The sequence below is a fragment of the Nannospalax galili genome, unplaced genomic scaffold (genome assembly GCF_000622305.1).
Source record: "Nannospalax galili isolate Female #2095 unplaced genomic scaffold, S.galili_v1.0 scaffold14, whole genome shotgun sequence".
In the NCBI taxonomy this organism is placed as follows: Eukaryota; Metazoa; Chordata; class Mammalia; order Rodentia; family Spalacidae; genus Nannospalax; species Nannospalax galili.
Genome location: NW_008336953.1, coordinates 5,182,325 through 5,197,478, shown reverse-complemented (window position 1 = coordinate 5,197,478; position 15,154 = coordinate 5,182,325). Strand labels below are relative to the sequence as shown.

The 15,154-nt window shown below is 37.7% G+C and overlaps 1 protein-coding gene across 1 annotated transcript in view; it reads right to left on the bottom strand.

The window, feature by feature from the left end:
* The window catches only part of Myo3a (myosin IIIA), a 256,799-nt gene that overhangs the window by 133,463 nt on the left and 108,182 nt on the right, over positions 1-15,154 (bottom strand). The window contains exons 10-13 of the mRNA XM_008831744.1: positions 5,646-5,762; positions 4,450-4,554; positions 4,278-4,361; positions 530-732 (exon numbers count right to left, since the gene is read on the bottom strand). Of these exons, the coding sequence (XP_008829966.1) occupies positions 530-732; positions 4,278-4,361; positions 4,450-4,554; positions 5,646-5,762 (509 nt within the window). The remainder of the gene's footprint in view (positions 1-529; positions 733-4,277; positions 4,362-4,449; positions 4,555-5,645; positions 5,763-15,154) is intronic.

The following is a 15,154-nucleotide window of genomic DNA, read 5'->3' as shown; positions in this document are numbered from 1 at the left end:
ATACATGTGGGCAAAACATTCATACACTTAAGTAGAAACCCAGTATGAATAGTATTGCATTAAATCAATTAGCAAGAAAAATAGTCATACAACAGACCATTCCTGAATCTTTTATTTGGTCTCTTGTGGATAAATACTGGAAGAAGAGAACTAATACAAATGTCCAAGTATATTAGCAAAAGAGAAACATTTTCATTTAAAAGAGAAACTGAGTTGATTATTCCTAATTAAATTTCACATTGATTTTGCCTGGAGAAATATGTTTTTCCTGTGTGCACCCTTTTACTCAGCTTTGATTTTCTCTTTGGTAGTATAATTTTTAGGTTATTTTTAATTCTTCTACTGGATGCTATACATGTGAGAATAGGACAGTGCAGAGGGACCTCTTTATTTCTAGTAGTAAGTGCTTTGCACACAGTAGGTTATCAGCAAACTGTTGAATAAGAAAGGCCTTTTAATTAAATATTTAATTAAGCATTGTTCTTGCTTCTATGTCCCAGGAGCTCAAGTATATCAGACATGAACTTACATGGCTTGGTGAATGACACGGGATTTTTCTAGAAGGTATTCAGAAATCTGTGCTCCCACCACAACTCCAGAAGAGGTAAATTTCATTTCTAAGTATTTTCCAAATCGGCTGGAGTTGTCATTTATGTTAGTGCAGGCATTGCCAAAGGCTTCGACCAAGTTGTTCACTTGTAAAATCTTCTCTTGTAGTGTTCTGTTATTAGCCTGGGCGTGGAGATATAAAAAACAATATCAAAGTGAAGTTTGTCTCCAATAAATGTCTCTTATTTGATAAGTGCTTCATATGTAAACAGAAACACAGGAGGGCAATTTTTTTATGTACTGCCAGATATTGGAGTGACGTCTACATCCCTCTCCCCTGCGAGCATTCCCTCACTTTCTTAGAACATAGATCTGTGCAGGGCCTGACTTGGAAACAGAACCCATAAGCAGTCTACACATACTGAGATACACCTCTCACGTTATCCCTACTTTCAATAAAATAATCTGGGATTACATCTAAATCTTCTCCAAAGCCAGAGCCACTTTTCTTGCTTCTGTAGATGCTGCTAAGCCTGAAAGTAAGAGAATGAAGGTATCTTGTGAATTCTGAAGTAGAGGGAAGGAAATGGGAAGCACTCAGAGGAGTTGAGCAGTGTCGGCGGGAAGCGTGGAGCCCCAGGCAAGGCTCGCAGCCTCCCTGGCTATGCCCCTCTAATTCACCCGACCCCATCTCTTGGAAAAGCATGTCCACACCCTGTCCCCTTAGAGACTAGGCTATGGGTCACTTGCATCTTGGTGGAAATGAGCTCACGGGGATTATTGTCAGTGATAAACCCAAAACCTCACGGAGACAAACTGCATTAAGGGCATAGATCCCAAGACGAGAGAGTAGAGCAGGAGCTATTCAGAACACAGGCTATGCTAGGCTCTGAGTAGACCAGGGGGCTATCTCATGGAAGGTGTGGGGGCCTGCCTGTCCTCTGAAAGAGGCAATGAGGGGAGAGAGAAGGGAGTAGTGGACATCCGCTAAACGGGCTCTCTCACACTTGGTTCGCATTGCCTTCTACCGATGGTAAGGCAAGATAATGTCTCCGTGGACCTGCTTATTAAATAGCTAAGTGAGGAGAAAACGATACATTCCAATGGAAAATTCTATCCATTAAACATCCCATTGTACATCTGTTAAATCTTTATCAGGGACATAAGTAAAAATCAAGACAGGACCTGATAAGGGTAGAATTGACTCCTGGTGTACACACACACACACACACACACACACACACACACACACACACCATTGAATCACATTTTAAGACCTAGTACAAGATACAGATTAGATAAAAGTTTGCTGACATCTACAAGCCAACATTCCCATGCAGCATCTCCATTATTGAAAACCTCTATCAGCCGGCAAATCAAGACAGACTGGGGAAGGCCTTGCAGATGGCGCTGGCGAAAATTAGTTTCCATGCTCAGCTCTTCCATGCCTCAGTAGAATGCCATGCCTCACTCCTCTTCTCACATTCTATATTTACATATCTTGATTCAGCGTGCTTCAAGCCTTTTAAAATGGTATTTATTGTAGAGAGGGCTAATGGGCCTGGACACAGGACAGGTGTCCAAGGGACTGGTGTGAGAGCCTTGCGTAGCACCACACTCCTGTTCTCTATTGCCTTATCCATCCCGAGGGGCCACAGTTCTGGAGGGTAAAGGTCATATTAACGTAAGGAATATATTTTTATTCCTTACCAACAGAAGTGGTAGGATATATTGAAGGAAGTTCATTGAATTTTAACAGAAACGTGCAATTCTTTTGACTCATAATTCTGAAAATAAATTAGACTCCCTTGAGCAGCTGTTTTTCACTGTGTGACTTTAGTCTCCTACAGAGATTAAGGTCTGCTCCTACACCAATGATGCTTGTAGCTTAAGACTTCTCCAATCAGTCCTGGCAAAAATTTTAATGTGACTTTAATTTTAAGAAGAGTAAGTTGCAAACAATAATTTTTCCTTAAAAAAAAGCTATTAGCCTATGTTTGCTGTTTTTATTACTAAATAATATTCTACTGTACTATATGGGTTGTTAGCTATGAGTCAGACAAGATGTTTTTTGGTTTATGATGTTGGAAATGGAAACCAGGACTTTGAGTATGATAAGCAATCATTCAACCTGTGAGGCAGGATCCTACCTCTATAGTTTGTCTATTCTGGAGCGTATTAATAAAGTCACTATAAATCTTTGCATATGTTTTTATATGAACATGGGTTTTCATTTCCTCAAATAATAAGAAGAGAATTGCTGGGTTGCATGGCAAATGTAATTTGACTTTATAAGAAATATCCAAACTGTTTTCCAAAGTGATTGCATTGACTCTAGTACTATTATTATTGATGACCGTTTTCCCCTCTCATTAGTAATATATGAGTTCCAGCTGTTCCAGAGCTATGTAAACACTTCATTTTGTCAGATTCTTAAAATACTTTTTTAGCCAGTTTAATAGGTGTTTGAAGGTTTTTAATCTAATTCTTAACATTTTCCAGATAACTACTGATGTTGAATCACTTTTATTTGCCATATAAAAGTAGAGGTGACAGCTCAGTTTTTCTTGTCCATTTTTTGTCATTTAGTTTCTTAATATTGGGCTTAAGTTCTTTTATAATTCTATATAAAAATAGATACATCTTTATTAGTTATTTGATTGTAACCATGTTGTCAGAGGATTGGTTTATGTTAGTATTTATTTTAATATTTAACAGTACCATCAGAGAAGAGAAATTCTTAGTTTTGGTAAAATCCAATAATTCTTTCTGTGAATTGTATATTTTGTATAATATCTACAAATTCTTTCACTATTTAAGATTATAAAAATTTCCCTGCCTTTTCTTCCTGAAAGTTTATGGTTTGTGGCTTTGCATTCGTACTTCTGAGTTAGTTTTCTGTATTCTGTGAGGTCTAGACTGAAGTTTACTTGTGTGCATGAGCATACATGAATCTCCAACTATTTGTTGAAAATTAATTCTTCGTTAATTGAACAACCATCTTTGACAAAAATAAATATGTATAGACTATAATGTGTCCCATGAGTCTGTTTGTAACTCTTCCTTGATGACAAATTTCTTGGTCACTGCAACTTCACAGCAACTTTGGAAATAATATAGAATACTCAACTTTGTTCTTTTTCAATATCACTTGCCTATTGTAATTGTCTTCTTTTTGTACCAACCTTTTTTGACTCAGCATGCCAATCTTCACTAAAAACTTCTGAGATTTTTATCGTAGTTGCACTGACTCTGCAAATCAGTTTGTGGAGGATTAAAATTTTAATAACTGTGAGTCAAAATTCATAAGCATGGTAATCTATTTATTTAGCTTTTACATTTTTAATCCTCCACTGATTTTATAAGATTTAGAACTATACAATTAAGTCGTTTCCTTTTCTTTCTTCTTTTGATGCTTTATACACAGTAATTTCCAGCTTTCACCTGTAATTGATCATTGTTAGTCAAGCATTTAGCAAGTGCACTGAGGTTAGAGAGAGAGAGAAAAAACTTGTAAGGGCTTGTTGCACAAGAGTAGGAAAAGTAAGAAGATTTTCAAAACAGAGTATACGCTTTCAAAATATTGCTTGGTATATTTTAAACTCAAATGATAACAATTGTGTTTTATGGTTTCTATGCATTTTAAGTGTAGGAATTAGTGAATACTAAAATAATCAACTATTTCAAATACAACAAATACATGTGTTAGAACAGGAAAAAATGTCTACCTTCCCAAGTACCGTGAGCTGCTGAACTAAAAGATGAGCACTCTCTGTCTTCCCAGCACCACTTTCTCCAGAAATAACGATGCACTGCAGGAGGCAAAGGAAACAGTGAACATCCTCAGGAAACTCAATCACAGCTGGGATGTGAGGGATGGGTGCAGGAGGTCTGCCTTACCTGGTCTGAGTTATAAGTGATCATAGATTGGTATCCTAAGTCAGCCATTGCAAAAATGTGAGGGGGGTTGGCCGTTCTCTTTGCTCCAATATACAACTTAGAAAGCTGAAGTTAAAATAAATAGATTTTGTAGTGCTTTTTAGTTTTGTTTCTATTTTTATCTAATCTGTATACTATTTATAATACGGTTCTAGTTTTGAAAACAAAAGATAAATAAAATCCATACCAGCAAAACATTGTTCACACATAGTATGTATGCATGTATGTGATATGTATGCATGAAGCAACCCATGTATAGGACATAACATGGAACGATAGAGAAGTGGTAGTTAAAGATTCCACACACTATTTCTGAAGTAGAGCTTAAAGCTTCAAGATGCTATTATTAAATGAAAAATACTTTATTAATAAGATGATCAGACATCATTCTATTGACCACTCCTTGGATAAAATAATGTCTGATATGTCATCACTATCACTTGATTTAATCTGTATTGTCTTGATTTATATAAAGTTGATAGGAGAATTTTACTGAAGCCCAACCTCTTTTGTAATCTAGGTCAATGCTGGTGAATGTATCATTAGCCTGTTTAGGTTGACATTCAAATCAAACTATTACACATACCATTAAATAATGTTCTAGAGTTCACAGATAGCTAGAGGACAATGGATCTAATTAAAAATGAAAAACAGTCAAATTTAAGTCTACATTTAAATTATTAAGGGCTGAGTAATGGATAATTATGCACTTGTATTCATAAAGCATACATTTTGTGATATTAATGAACCAATTAATATGTGGAAAGGAATTTAAAAATTTATAATGACAAGTTTTACAGCCTTTAGTATATATTCTATACATAAACAATGTAGCTATATTTTGGACTCTCTAGTACCCGGTTCAGAGGCAGACTTTAAATGTGCTCATTTTTAGACACCATTTAGAGAAGTGCTACATAGCATGGGTCTGTTACTAGCAACTGCGTGCAATTAACAGTCTCACACATATTTTTGAAAAAAGATCACAAATTGCATGTAGACTGATTTCATAAAATTTTCTTATGTCTATGTTTGAATGATAAAAATATAACAATTTCTCCAAGTGCTGGATAAAATTTCACTGCTATCCATTTAAACTAAGAATTTGACTCCTATTATTATTTTTTCAAAGTAGGAATGCAAGTCTCATCACATACCTTTGTGGAATAAAGACCCAGGCTCTGGAAAGGGTTGAGAGCAATGAGCATGTCTCCCACATAGATGTAGATCTGGTCTCTGGAATAGCACTTCTCAAGGTGCTCAGACACTGTGCTCTGTGGCAAGGCAAAAACAGTTTCTCTCTCTTAACAATCATTGTAGGCTAAGCATGAAGGCACATGCCATTAATCACAGCACTCTGGAGGCAGAGCCAGGCAGATCTCTGTGAGTTCAAGGCCAGTCTGTTTTACATACTGAGTTCCAGGCAGACCAGGCTACACAGTGAGATCTTGTCTCAAAAACCAAAAATGAAAGCAGCAAGAACAACAAATAATTTGTAAGCTGAGTTTTGTGGCACAAGCCCCATCCCAGCACTTGGGAGGCAGAGACATGAGGATCTCAGGCTTATGTATACACTGGAATGTACAGTAAGAGCATGGAATGGGGATTAGAAAGAGACTAATGATTGTAAATGATGTGCCATGTATAAAACAGTTCACCAAGAGCATTTTCTTTGATCTTTGAAAGAAAAGGAAATATCATTCCTAAATGATCTCTGCAAAAGACATACATGTTACCCCTTATATGCTGTATGTTATATATTAAATACAATATGTTAAATTATATATTATATATAATTCAAGGAAATAAATAAGTGTAATAGATGTGGTGAAAGGAAGGAATCTAGAAAAGGTTAGAGAAGAGAGAGGCATGATGTATTTCAATGGCTTTCTGGAATGCCCAACTCTTATGCTTAGACATTTGGGCATATGCAACAGAGCAAAAAAACCCAGAAAGTAACTTTCCTAATTGATGGATCACATAACTACATGAATTGATTTTAATAGTGTTAACAATCACTATGGACAAAATATAAAATAAAAGCAAAAGATCATAGCTCAAAAGAAATCCATATAACAGATTCAAAATCAGTATTTAATATATTAATATATTGGTCAATAACATGATTAGCAAAACCTTTTTAGTCAGAAAGCCCAGGTATTCACATTTCTGGGAGAAATAATATGTTAGGAGTCAGAAAACTGAGAGCAATTTCTTACTCATAAAACTATTTGATTTCAAGATCAGTGATGATCTTAAGAGAGGTTATTTTGAGGAAGTTGCTTATATACCTTAAATTTAGACAGTGTGTTAGCCACTTTCCACAAATACTTGAGATGAATCAACTTATAAAAAGAAATGGTTTGTTAGGAGACTTCTATCTCTAGTTAGTCCTCTTGTTTTGGAGCCTGGATGAGGCAGCACATCAGGGTGGTAACACACGACACTTCCATCACAAGACAGGAAGAAGAGAGAGAAAGAGGATAGGGCCAAAGTTCCACAATCCCTTTCAAGGGCACAACTCACAATGGCCTAAGTCTTCTCCCCAGGCTCAAGCTCTTAAAGGTTTCACTGTCTCCCAACAGTGCAACAGGATGGTGATCAAGAATTTAACACTGGACCTTTGGGGGACATTCTAGATAGAAACTGTAGCATACTACTTCTGTTTAGAACATGTCCCTTGGTTTGTTGAATTTCTGATTAAAATGCTTGAGCATTATTAGGGTTAAAAAAGTGCAAAGCCCTTGACCAGACAGAACAGGGATCTCAGCCTTCACTCAAGAGGTCGTTTATTTCTTTAATGATCTGATTATGTGGCATACAGAGGGATAAAAAGACAGACTACAGTTTACTGGCTTGGAATTGAACCTTCATAAAAAGTGTTGAAATGTTTCTGGAACAACAAGCATGAGGAGTTTCAGAACAGCAAAACAAAATGTCCTGAGTGTGAGCAGGGACTTCGTGATCTCATGAGGGATTACAGTAACAGAAAGTTCCTCCGTGGGCATCATGGAGGCTTCTGTGTCCTGCCACTGAGAGATGGTACAGGAAAGGAAAGGGGGGTGCCACACATTAGTTTTAAGAGGCAGACTGTTTTATGAGCCCAGTAAATTGTACCTTTGAGACCTCCAGAAATGACTAAGGAGGAGAAAAATCTGTGAACTAACAACTCATACTTGGGGAATCTCACCTCTTTGTCATTTGGACATTTAAAAAATGACAACACCTTCCCTGGACTGCACAACCTGCCAGCCTCTCTCCTGCTCACCAGGAGCCCTCTGGACTTGGTGCCACCCTCACCTCCGTCTGCTTCCCTGGGCTGCACAACCCACAAACCTCTCTCCTGGGTAAGTCCACCGTGCCTTGACTCCCCCAGCCTCATTCACCCTTCCAGCACCCCTGCCTCCATCTCTCTGCCTAGCCTGGGTACTGGCCCATTTCTTATCTTGGTACCCCAGACACCAGGGCTGACCTCTCTGCTTGGAGCCACCACTGCTTCCTGATCCTTTCCATCCAGACTAACCCAGTTCCTCCCTGCAGTCCCCAGGAGCCCTTGGGTCCTCTTCCTGTCCCCACCTTCCTTTGCATTCCTGGGTGGCACAGCCACCAGCTGCCTGAGACCAGCATTTTTCCTGGCCCCTACTCCCAGGCCAGTCCAACCCCAAAATTTCTGAGGACAACATCTTTCCTGGAGGGATCCACACCTTAGGAGAAAGCCTGAGAGCATCTGACCTCATCTGACTTGGGCCTCTGTGAGAACCTCTGAAGACAAAAGCAACTTGGCCACTCCAATATAAAATCGAAAGAGAGAACCAAAAGCTTAGACAAACCAGCTTTTCATGCCCCCAAAGTAAACCACAAAGGCACATAAAGTTTACAAAAAGAAGCAGTCCTAAACTTGAAAGCTGAGTCTCACACAAGAATCAGAAACTACAAAAGAAGTTCACATGTCAAAATCACAGAGAAAAAATAATAACATGAAAAACCAAAATAACATATCCCCACCAAATACCAGTAATCCTCTAGAGGAACACAATGAGAACCCCTTAGAGACAATGCAGGACATGGAACTCAAAAGAACAATGATGAATATGATAAAAGAATTCAGTGAATTTAAAGAACACACAAACAAAGAAATCAAAGAACTGAAGGAATATAGGGATAAACTTCTGAATGAATTCAGAAAAGAGCAAGAAATACTGAAGACTACTCAGGCTGAAATGAAGAAGGAAGTGAAACATTCAGTAAGACAATTAGAAATGACAGGATGAATGAATCCAATACGATGAATGAAGTAGAAAACAGAATATCAAGACTGGAAGATAAAGTTGACGAACAAGACTACTCAAGCAAAGATTATAAAAATTTAAGAAATCTCAAGAACGGAATATGCAGGGATTGTGTGACACCATAAAAAGAATCAAACTTATAAATGCCAAACTTATGAATCATAAGCATAAAGGAATGAGAAGAATTGCAAGATAGTGGTATGGACCAGATCTTTAACAGAATCGTAGAAGACAATTTCACAAAATTAAAGAAAGACATGTCCAAACAAATATAAGAAGCATATAGAACACGAAACAGACAGGACCAGAAAAGAAACTCTCCACGGCATATTCCAGTAAAAACACTAAATGTACAGAACAAAGAGACAATACTGAAAGCCACAAGAAAAAAACAAGGAAAACCCATCAGAAATACAGATGACTTCTCAATGCAAACTATGAAGGCCAAAAGAGCCTGCCAAAGTATTAAAGATAAAGCTAAACCATGTATTCCCAGTTTTAAATGACCACAGATGCCAACCCAGATTACTATACACAGCCAAAATGTCTATTATAGTAGAAGGGGAAAGAAAAACCTTGAACGACATAAATAGGCTGAATGAATTCATGTCCATGAAACCAGCCCTTCAGAGAGCTCTGGAAGCAATACAAGGAGCTGAAGAAGGGAATGACTGTACCCAAGGGGCTGTGGAAAGAAATTCAATGAAGGTATAACTGTGGAAAAGTACAGCTATATCAAGAATACAGACAGAAATCAAAATGACAGGATTCAATACACATCTTTCATTAATAACTTTAAATATCAATAGAATGAACTCCCCAGTCAAAAGACACAGACTAGGTGAATGGGTTAAGAAATAAAACCAATTTTTTTTTGTTGTCTGCAAGAAACTCATTTCACTTTCAAGGACAGGCACTACCTTAGGGTGAAAGGATGGAAAAAAATATACCAGGCAAATGGTACTAAGAAAAAAACAGGTGTTGCAATTCCAATATCTAATAAAATAGACTTTAAACCAAAACTAATCAGAAAAGATAAAGAGGGCCACTTCATTCTGATAAAAGGAACAATAAACCAAGAAGATATTACAATCATGAACATATGTTCACCAAACTCTGGTGCACCCAACTTCATAAAAACAGTCCTACAGGACATTAAGTCCCAGATTAATCCCAACTCATTAATGACACGGGACTTCAGTACCCCACTTTCTCCATTAGATAGGTCAACAGGGCAGAGAGTTAACAGAGAGACATCTGAATTAAACAATACCATATATCGAATGGACCTAACAGATATCTATTGAGCATTCCACCCAAGCACCTAAGGACATACTTTCTATTCAGTGCCCCATGGAACCACCTCCAAAATCGACCATATACTGGGGCACAAAACAAACCTCAACAAATACAAAAAGACTGAAATAATTCCATACATTCTATCAGACCACAATGCAATAAAGTTACAATCAACACCGGAAGAAGCCCTAGTCACCACATGAACACACGAATATTAAACAACACACTCCTGAATCATGAATGGGTCAAAAGAGAAATTAAGAAAGAAATAAAAGAATTCCTGGAACTAAATGGAAAGGACAATACAACACAGCAAACCTCTGGGACACACTGAAAGGTGTCCTTAGAGGGAAATTTATAGCTCTAAGTGCCTACATTAAAAAATCAGAAAAAACACAAATAAATGACTTAACATTGCAACTCAAAACACTTGAAAAGCAACAGCAAATGAAACCCAAACCCAGCAGACAAGATGAAATAACAAAAATCAGGGCAGAAATTAATGAAATTGAAACAAAGAAAACAATACAAAGAATCAACAAATCCAAGAGCTGGTTCTTTTGAAAAGATAAACAAGATTGACAGACCGCTAGCCTAGTTAACCAAAAGAAAGAAAGAAAGAGCACCTCCAAATCAACAAAATCAGAGATGAAAGGGGAAACATTGCAACAGAGATCAGAAAGATCCAGAACATTATAAGGGAATACTTTTAAAAAACCATATGCTACTAAATTTGAAAACCTAAAAGAAGTGGACTGGTATCTAATGGCATGGGAACGACCAAAACTAAACTAAGAAGAGAAACAGCATAAACAGATGTATAACACAAAAAGAAATTGAAACAGTAATACAAAACCCCCCAACTAAAAAAGCCCAGGATCAGATGGATTTACAGCATTCTACCAGATATTTAAAGAAGATCTACATCCAATACTACTCAATTTATTTCAAAAAGATAGAAATGGGGGAAGAATTTCCAATTTCCTTCCATGAAAACAACATCAATCTAATATCAAAGCCAGGTAAAGATACAATCAAAAAAGAAAACTATAGACCCATATCCTTAATGAACATACATGGAAAAATTCTCAACCAGATACTTGCAAACCGCATCAGATACACATCAAAAAGATCATCTAGCATGATCAACTAGGCTTTATCCCAGAGATGCAGGGATGGTTAAATATACATAAGTCAATAAACATCAGAAATCATATAAATGGGCTCAAAGACAAGAACCAATGGTCATCTCAATAGATGCAGAGAAGGCCTTTGACAAAATTGAACATGCATTTATGTTCAAAGTCCTAGAGGGAATTGGACTGGAAGAAACATACCTCAACATAATTAAAGGCCTATATAACAAACCCACAGCCAACATCATTCTAAATGGAGAAAAACTGGAAGAAGCATTCCCATTGAAATCAGGAACCAGACAAGGCTGTGCACTATCTCCACTCCTCTTTAACATGGTGCTTGAAACTCTTCCAAGAGAAATAAGACAAGAGCAGGAAATTAATGGAGTAATAATTGTAAAAGAAGAGATCAAGCTATCCCTTTTTGCAGATGATATGATTTTATATCTAAGAGATGCCAAAAATTCCACCAGAAAACTCCTAGAAGTTACTAACACGTTCAGTAAAGTGGCAGGTTACAAAATTAACCTACAAAAGTCTGTAGCCTTTCTATATACCAATAACAAGCAATAGAGAAAGAGCACATGGAAACATGCCCCTTCACAATAGCTACAAAAAAATATCTTGGAATAAACCTGACCAAAGACATTAAAGATAAAGATCTCTACAATGAAAATTTTAAATCCTTAAAAAAAGAGATTGAGGAAGACATCAGAAGATGGAAAGACCTCCCATGCTCATGGATTGGAAGAATTTATATTGTGAAAATGACCATCCTACCAAAAGAAATGTATAGATTCAGTGCAATGCCAATCAAAATCCCCATGACATTTTTCACAGAATTGGAAAAAAAAATCCTAAGATTAATATGGAAGCACAAAAGACCTTGGATAGCCAAAGCAACCCTGAGCACTAAGAGCAATGCTGGGGGGAAATCATTATACCATATTTTAAACTTTATTACAGAGCTATAGTCATAAAAACAACATGGTACTGGCACAAAAATAGACCCATAGATCAATGGAACAAAATTGAAGACCCAAATATGAGTACATGCAATTTCAGCCACCTGATATTTGACAAAGGGGCCAAGAACATTTACTGGAAGAAACACAGCATGTTCAGCAAATGGTGCTGGCAAAACTGGATCTCCATCTGTAGAAGAATGAAACTTAACCCCTAACTTTCACCTTGCACAAGAGTCAACTCCAAATGGATCAAAGACCTCAATGTAAAGCCTGAAACTCTGAAAGTATTAGAAGAAAACATTGGCAAAAACCTACAAGATATAGGTGTAGGAAAGGATTTTCTAAACTGGACATCAATTGCTCAGGAAACAAGGTCAAGAATCAACAAATGGGGCCTCACTAAACTAAAAAGCTTCTATTCACCAAAGGAGGCAACCAAGGAAGTGAAGAGAAACCCACAGAATGGGAGAAAATCTTCACCAGTGACACATCTGACAGAGGTTTAACATCCAGAATATATAACAAACTCAAAAAACACAGAATCAAGAAAGGAAGTAACCCAATTAAAAGATGGGCTAAGGAGCTGAACAGAGAGTTCTTAAAGAAGTAAAGATGGCTAAGAAGCATCTTAAAACATGTTCAACATCACTAGTACATAGGGAAATGAAAATTAAAATCACTTTAAGATTTCATCCTACCCCAGTCATACTGGCTAAGATCAAGAGAACAAATGATACCAAATGTTGGAGAGGATGTGGGGAAAGGGGAACACTCATCCACTGCTGGTGGGGCTGCAAACTTGTTCAACCCCTATGGACAGCAGTGTGGAGGACTCTTAAAAAACTACAAATGATCCTATCATTTGACTCAGTTATACCATTCCTTGGCATATACCCAAAGAACTTGTCCCATTGCAGAGACACTTGTATATTCATGTTTGTTGTTGCTCTTTTTACCATAGCTAAGAGCAACCTAAGTGTCCCTCAACTGATGAGTGGTAACATGGTTCATTTATATGATGGAGTTTTACTCAGCAGTAAATAAAGATGAAATCATGAAATTTGCAGGTAAATGGATGGCACTAGAAACTGTTATACTAAGTGAAGTAACACAGACTCAGAAAAACAACAACAACAACAAAAAACCAACGTATGTTCTCTCTCATATGTGGATCCTAGCACCAAATCCTGATACGTGAGTATGTATCCAGACATAACTACAGGAACCAGGATAATGAAAAGGAACCAGGGAGGTAAAGGAAAAGGAAGAACCTGAAAGAGAAGAACTGTAGGAAGCACGTGTTGATAAGGGAGATATGAATAAAAATTGGGTTACTTTAAGGGAGTGGGGAGAGAAGGGTGTACAAGGGACCTAGGGGATAAAGGGAAATATTGATCTCAAGAGAGGTAGGACTATAGGAGTAGGGTATTATTAAGAAAGGGGAAAAATGGGGGCACCTTAATTGGGGAAACCATGATGGAGGGGTTAGACAATGTGAGAGATAAATAATGCCTAGCCAGTTTTAAAAACCAGAGGAAACCATGTTAGTCCAACAACCTACTGACAAATCATATACACCAGATCAAGAAATATATGTCTAGGTGCGTTTTATCTGAGAACAATTGGTCTTTGCCCAAGATTTAACTACATGGCACACAGTAATTAAAAGTACCAGACTGGTAGAACTAACCTTCTTGGATGTTTAACAGACATACTTTGAGGCCTATACTAATTTGGTCAGAGGGACATAAAGGACAGGTTTTGCTCCTTGCCCCCCTAAGTTGACTAGTTCCAGGGGACCATGAGCATCTCTCAAAAATGTCCTGTACTTGTGGTGGGTCACCTGTCCTCTTGATCAAGGAGGCCGTGGAGATCCCATGAGATGGACTTAAACCAGTGTCCAGTTTACAAAGAGGAGGGTCAACAAAAAGGAACATTTCCTACTTGCTTCCAAGCAAAGCCAGCCATAGTCAAGCAGGACCTTTGACTTATCTTCACATAGGCGGAACTGGTAAAAGAAAGGAGCCAGGGGCTCCTCCCAAGCCCATGTTACCCCTGAGGAACAGAATCAAAATAAATTGGTTTATCTGGGCCAACTGTATGGCCTTAAACACCCAAAAGGAAAGTATAACCAAAGATTAAAGGGGCCAATGTAATTTTTTAAGAGTCCATATGCATAGCTAAAGGCTACAAAACAAGCAACAATGCCACATAGGAGACACCTTCTTTTGAGTTGTTGCCCAGGGTGGCCCAAGGGATTCCCAGATAGTAACCCAGCATAGAACTGGGAAAATGAACAGCAGAACCCAATCTTATCTAACGGAACATTAACAACTGATTGCTGCTAGATGAGGAACAGCCGACCTTCCTAAAACAAAGACCTCTAGATAGGCTGACTAGATTCACCAGATGGACAAGTAGCAGGGAACAGCTGGGGGTGCCAACAACACAGCAGACAGTAGCAGGGATGACAGAGTATAAGGGCTCTAGTGGGGGGGGGGCTATGGGAGGGAGCCATCTGGAAAGTGGGTGTATAGATGAATAAGACGGTTTGGGATGTTCCGTGTGGTACAGACACACACACACACACACACACACACACACACACCCACACACACACACACTCACACACACAATCGACAAATTTTAAAAAATGAATTATACTTGAGGAGGAATCATAGAAAGTTATGTCATGTTAATTAGTAGAGGAGATAAGCATTATCATTAAATTCTACCTGATGACTTTTTAGACATACACAGGTGCCAAGGATCTGAGTGCAACTGATTATGACTAGTAATAATCAGATACATACAGATTAGAGACACATGCGCCAACATCTCAGTGTTGGTAGCAAAAACAATGAGTCTTTCTGTAAGGAACAATATATCTAAAATGGAATAGAGATCTTTTTTAAAGGTTAAAAACTCATTCAATTTTATGTCTTACAGGGCTTATACTGAGTTCAATGGTAAT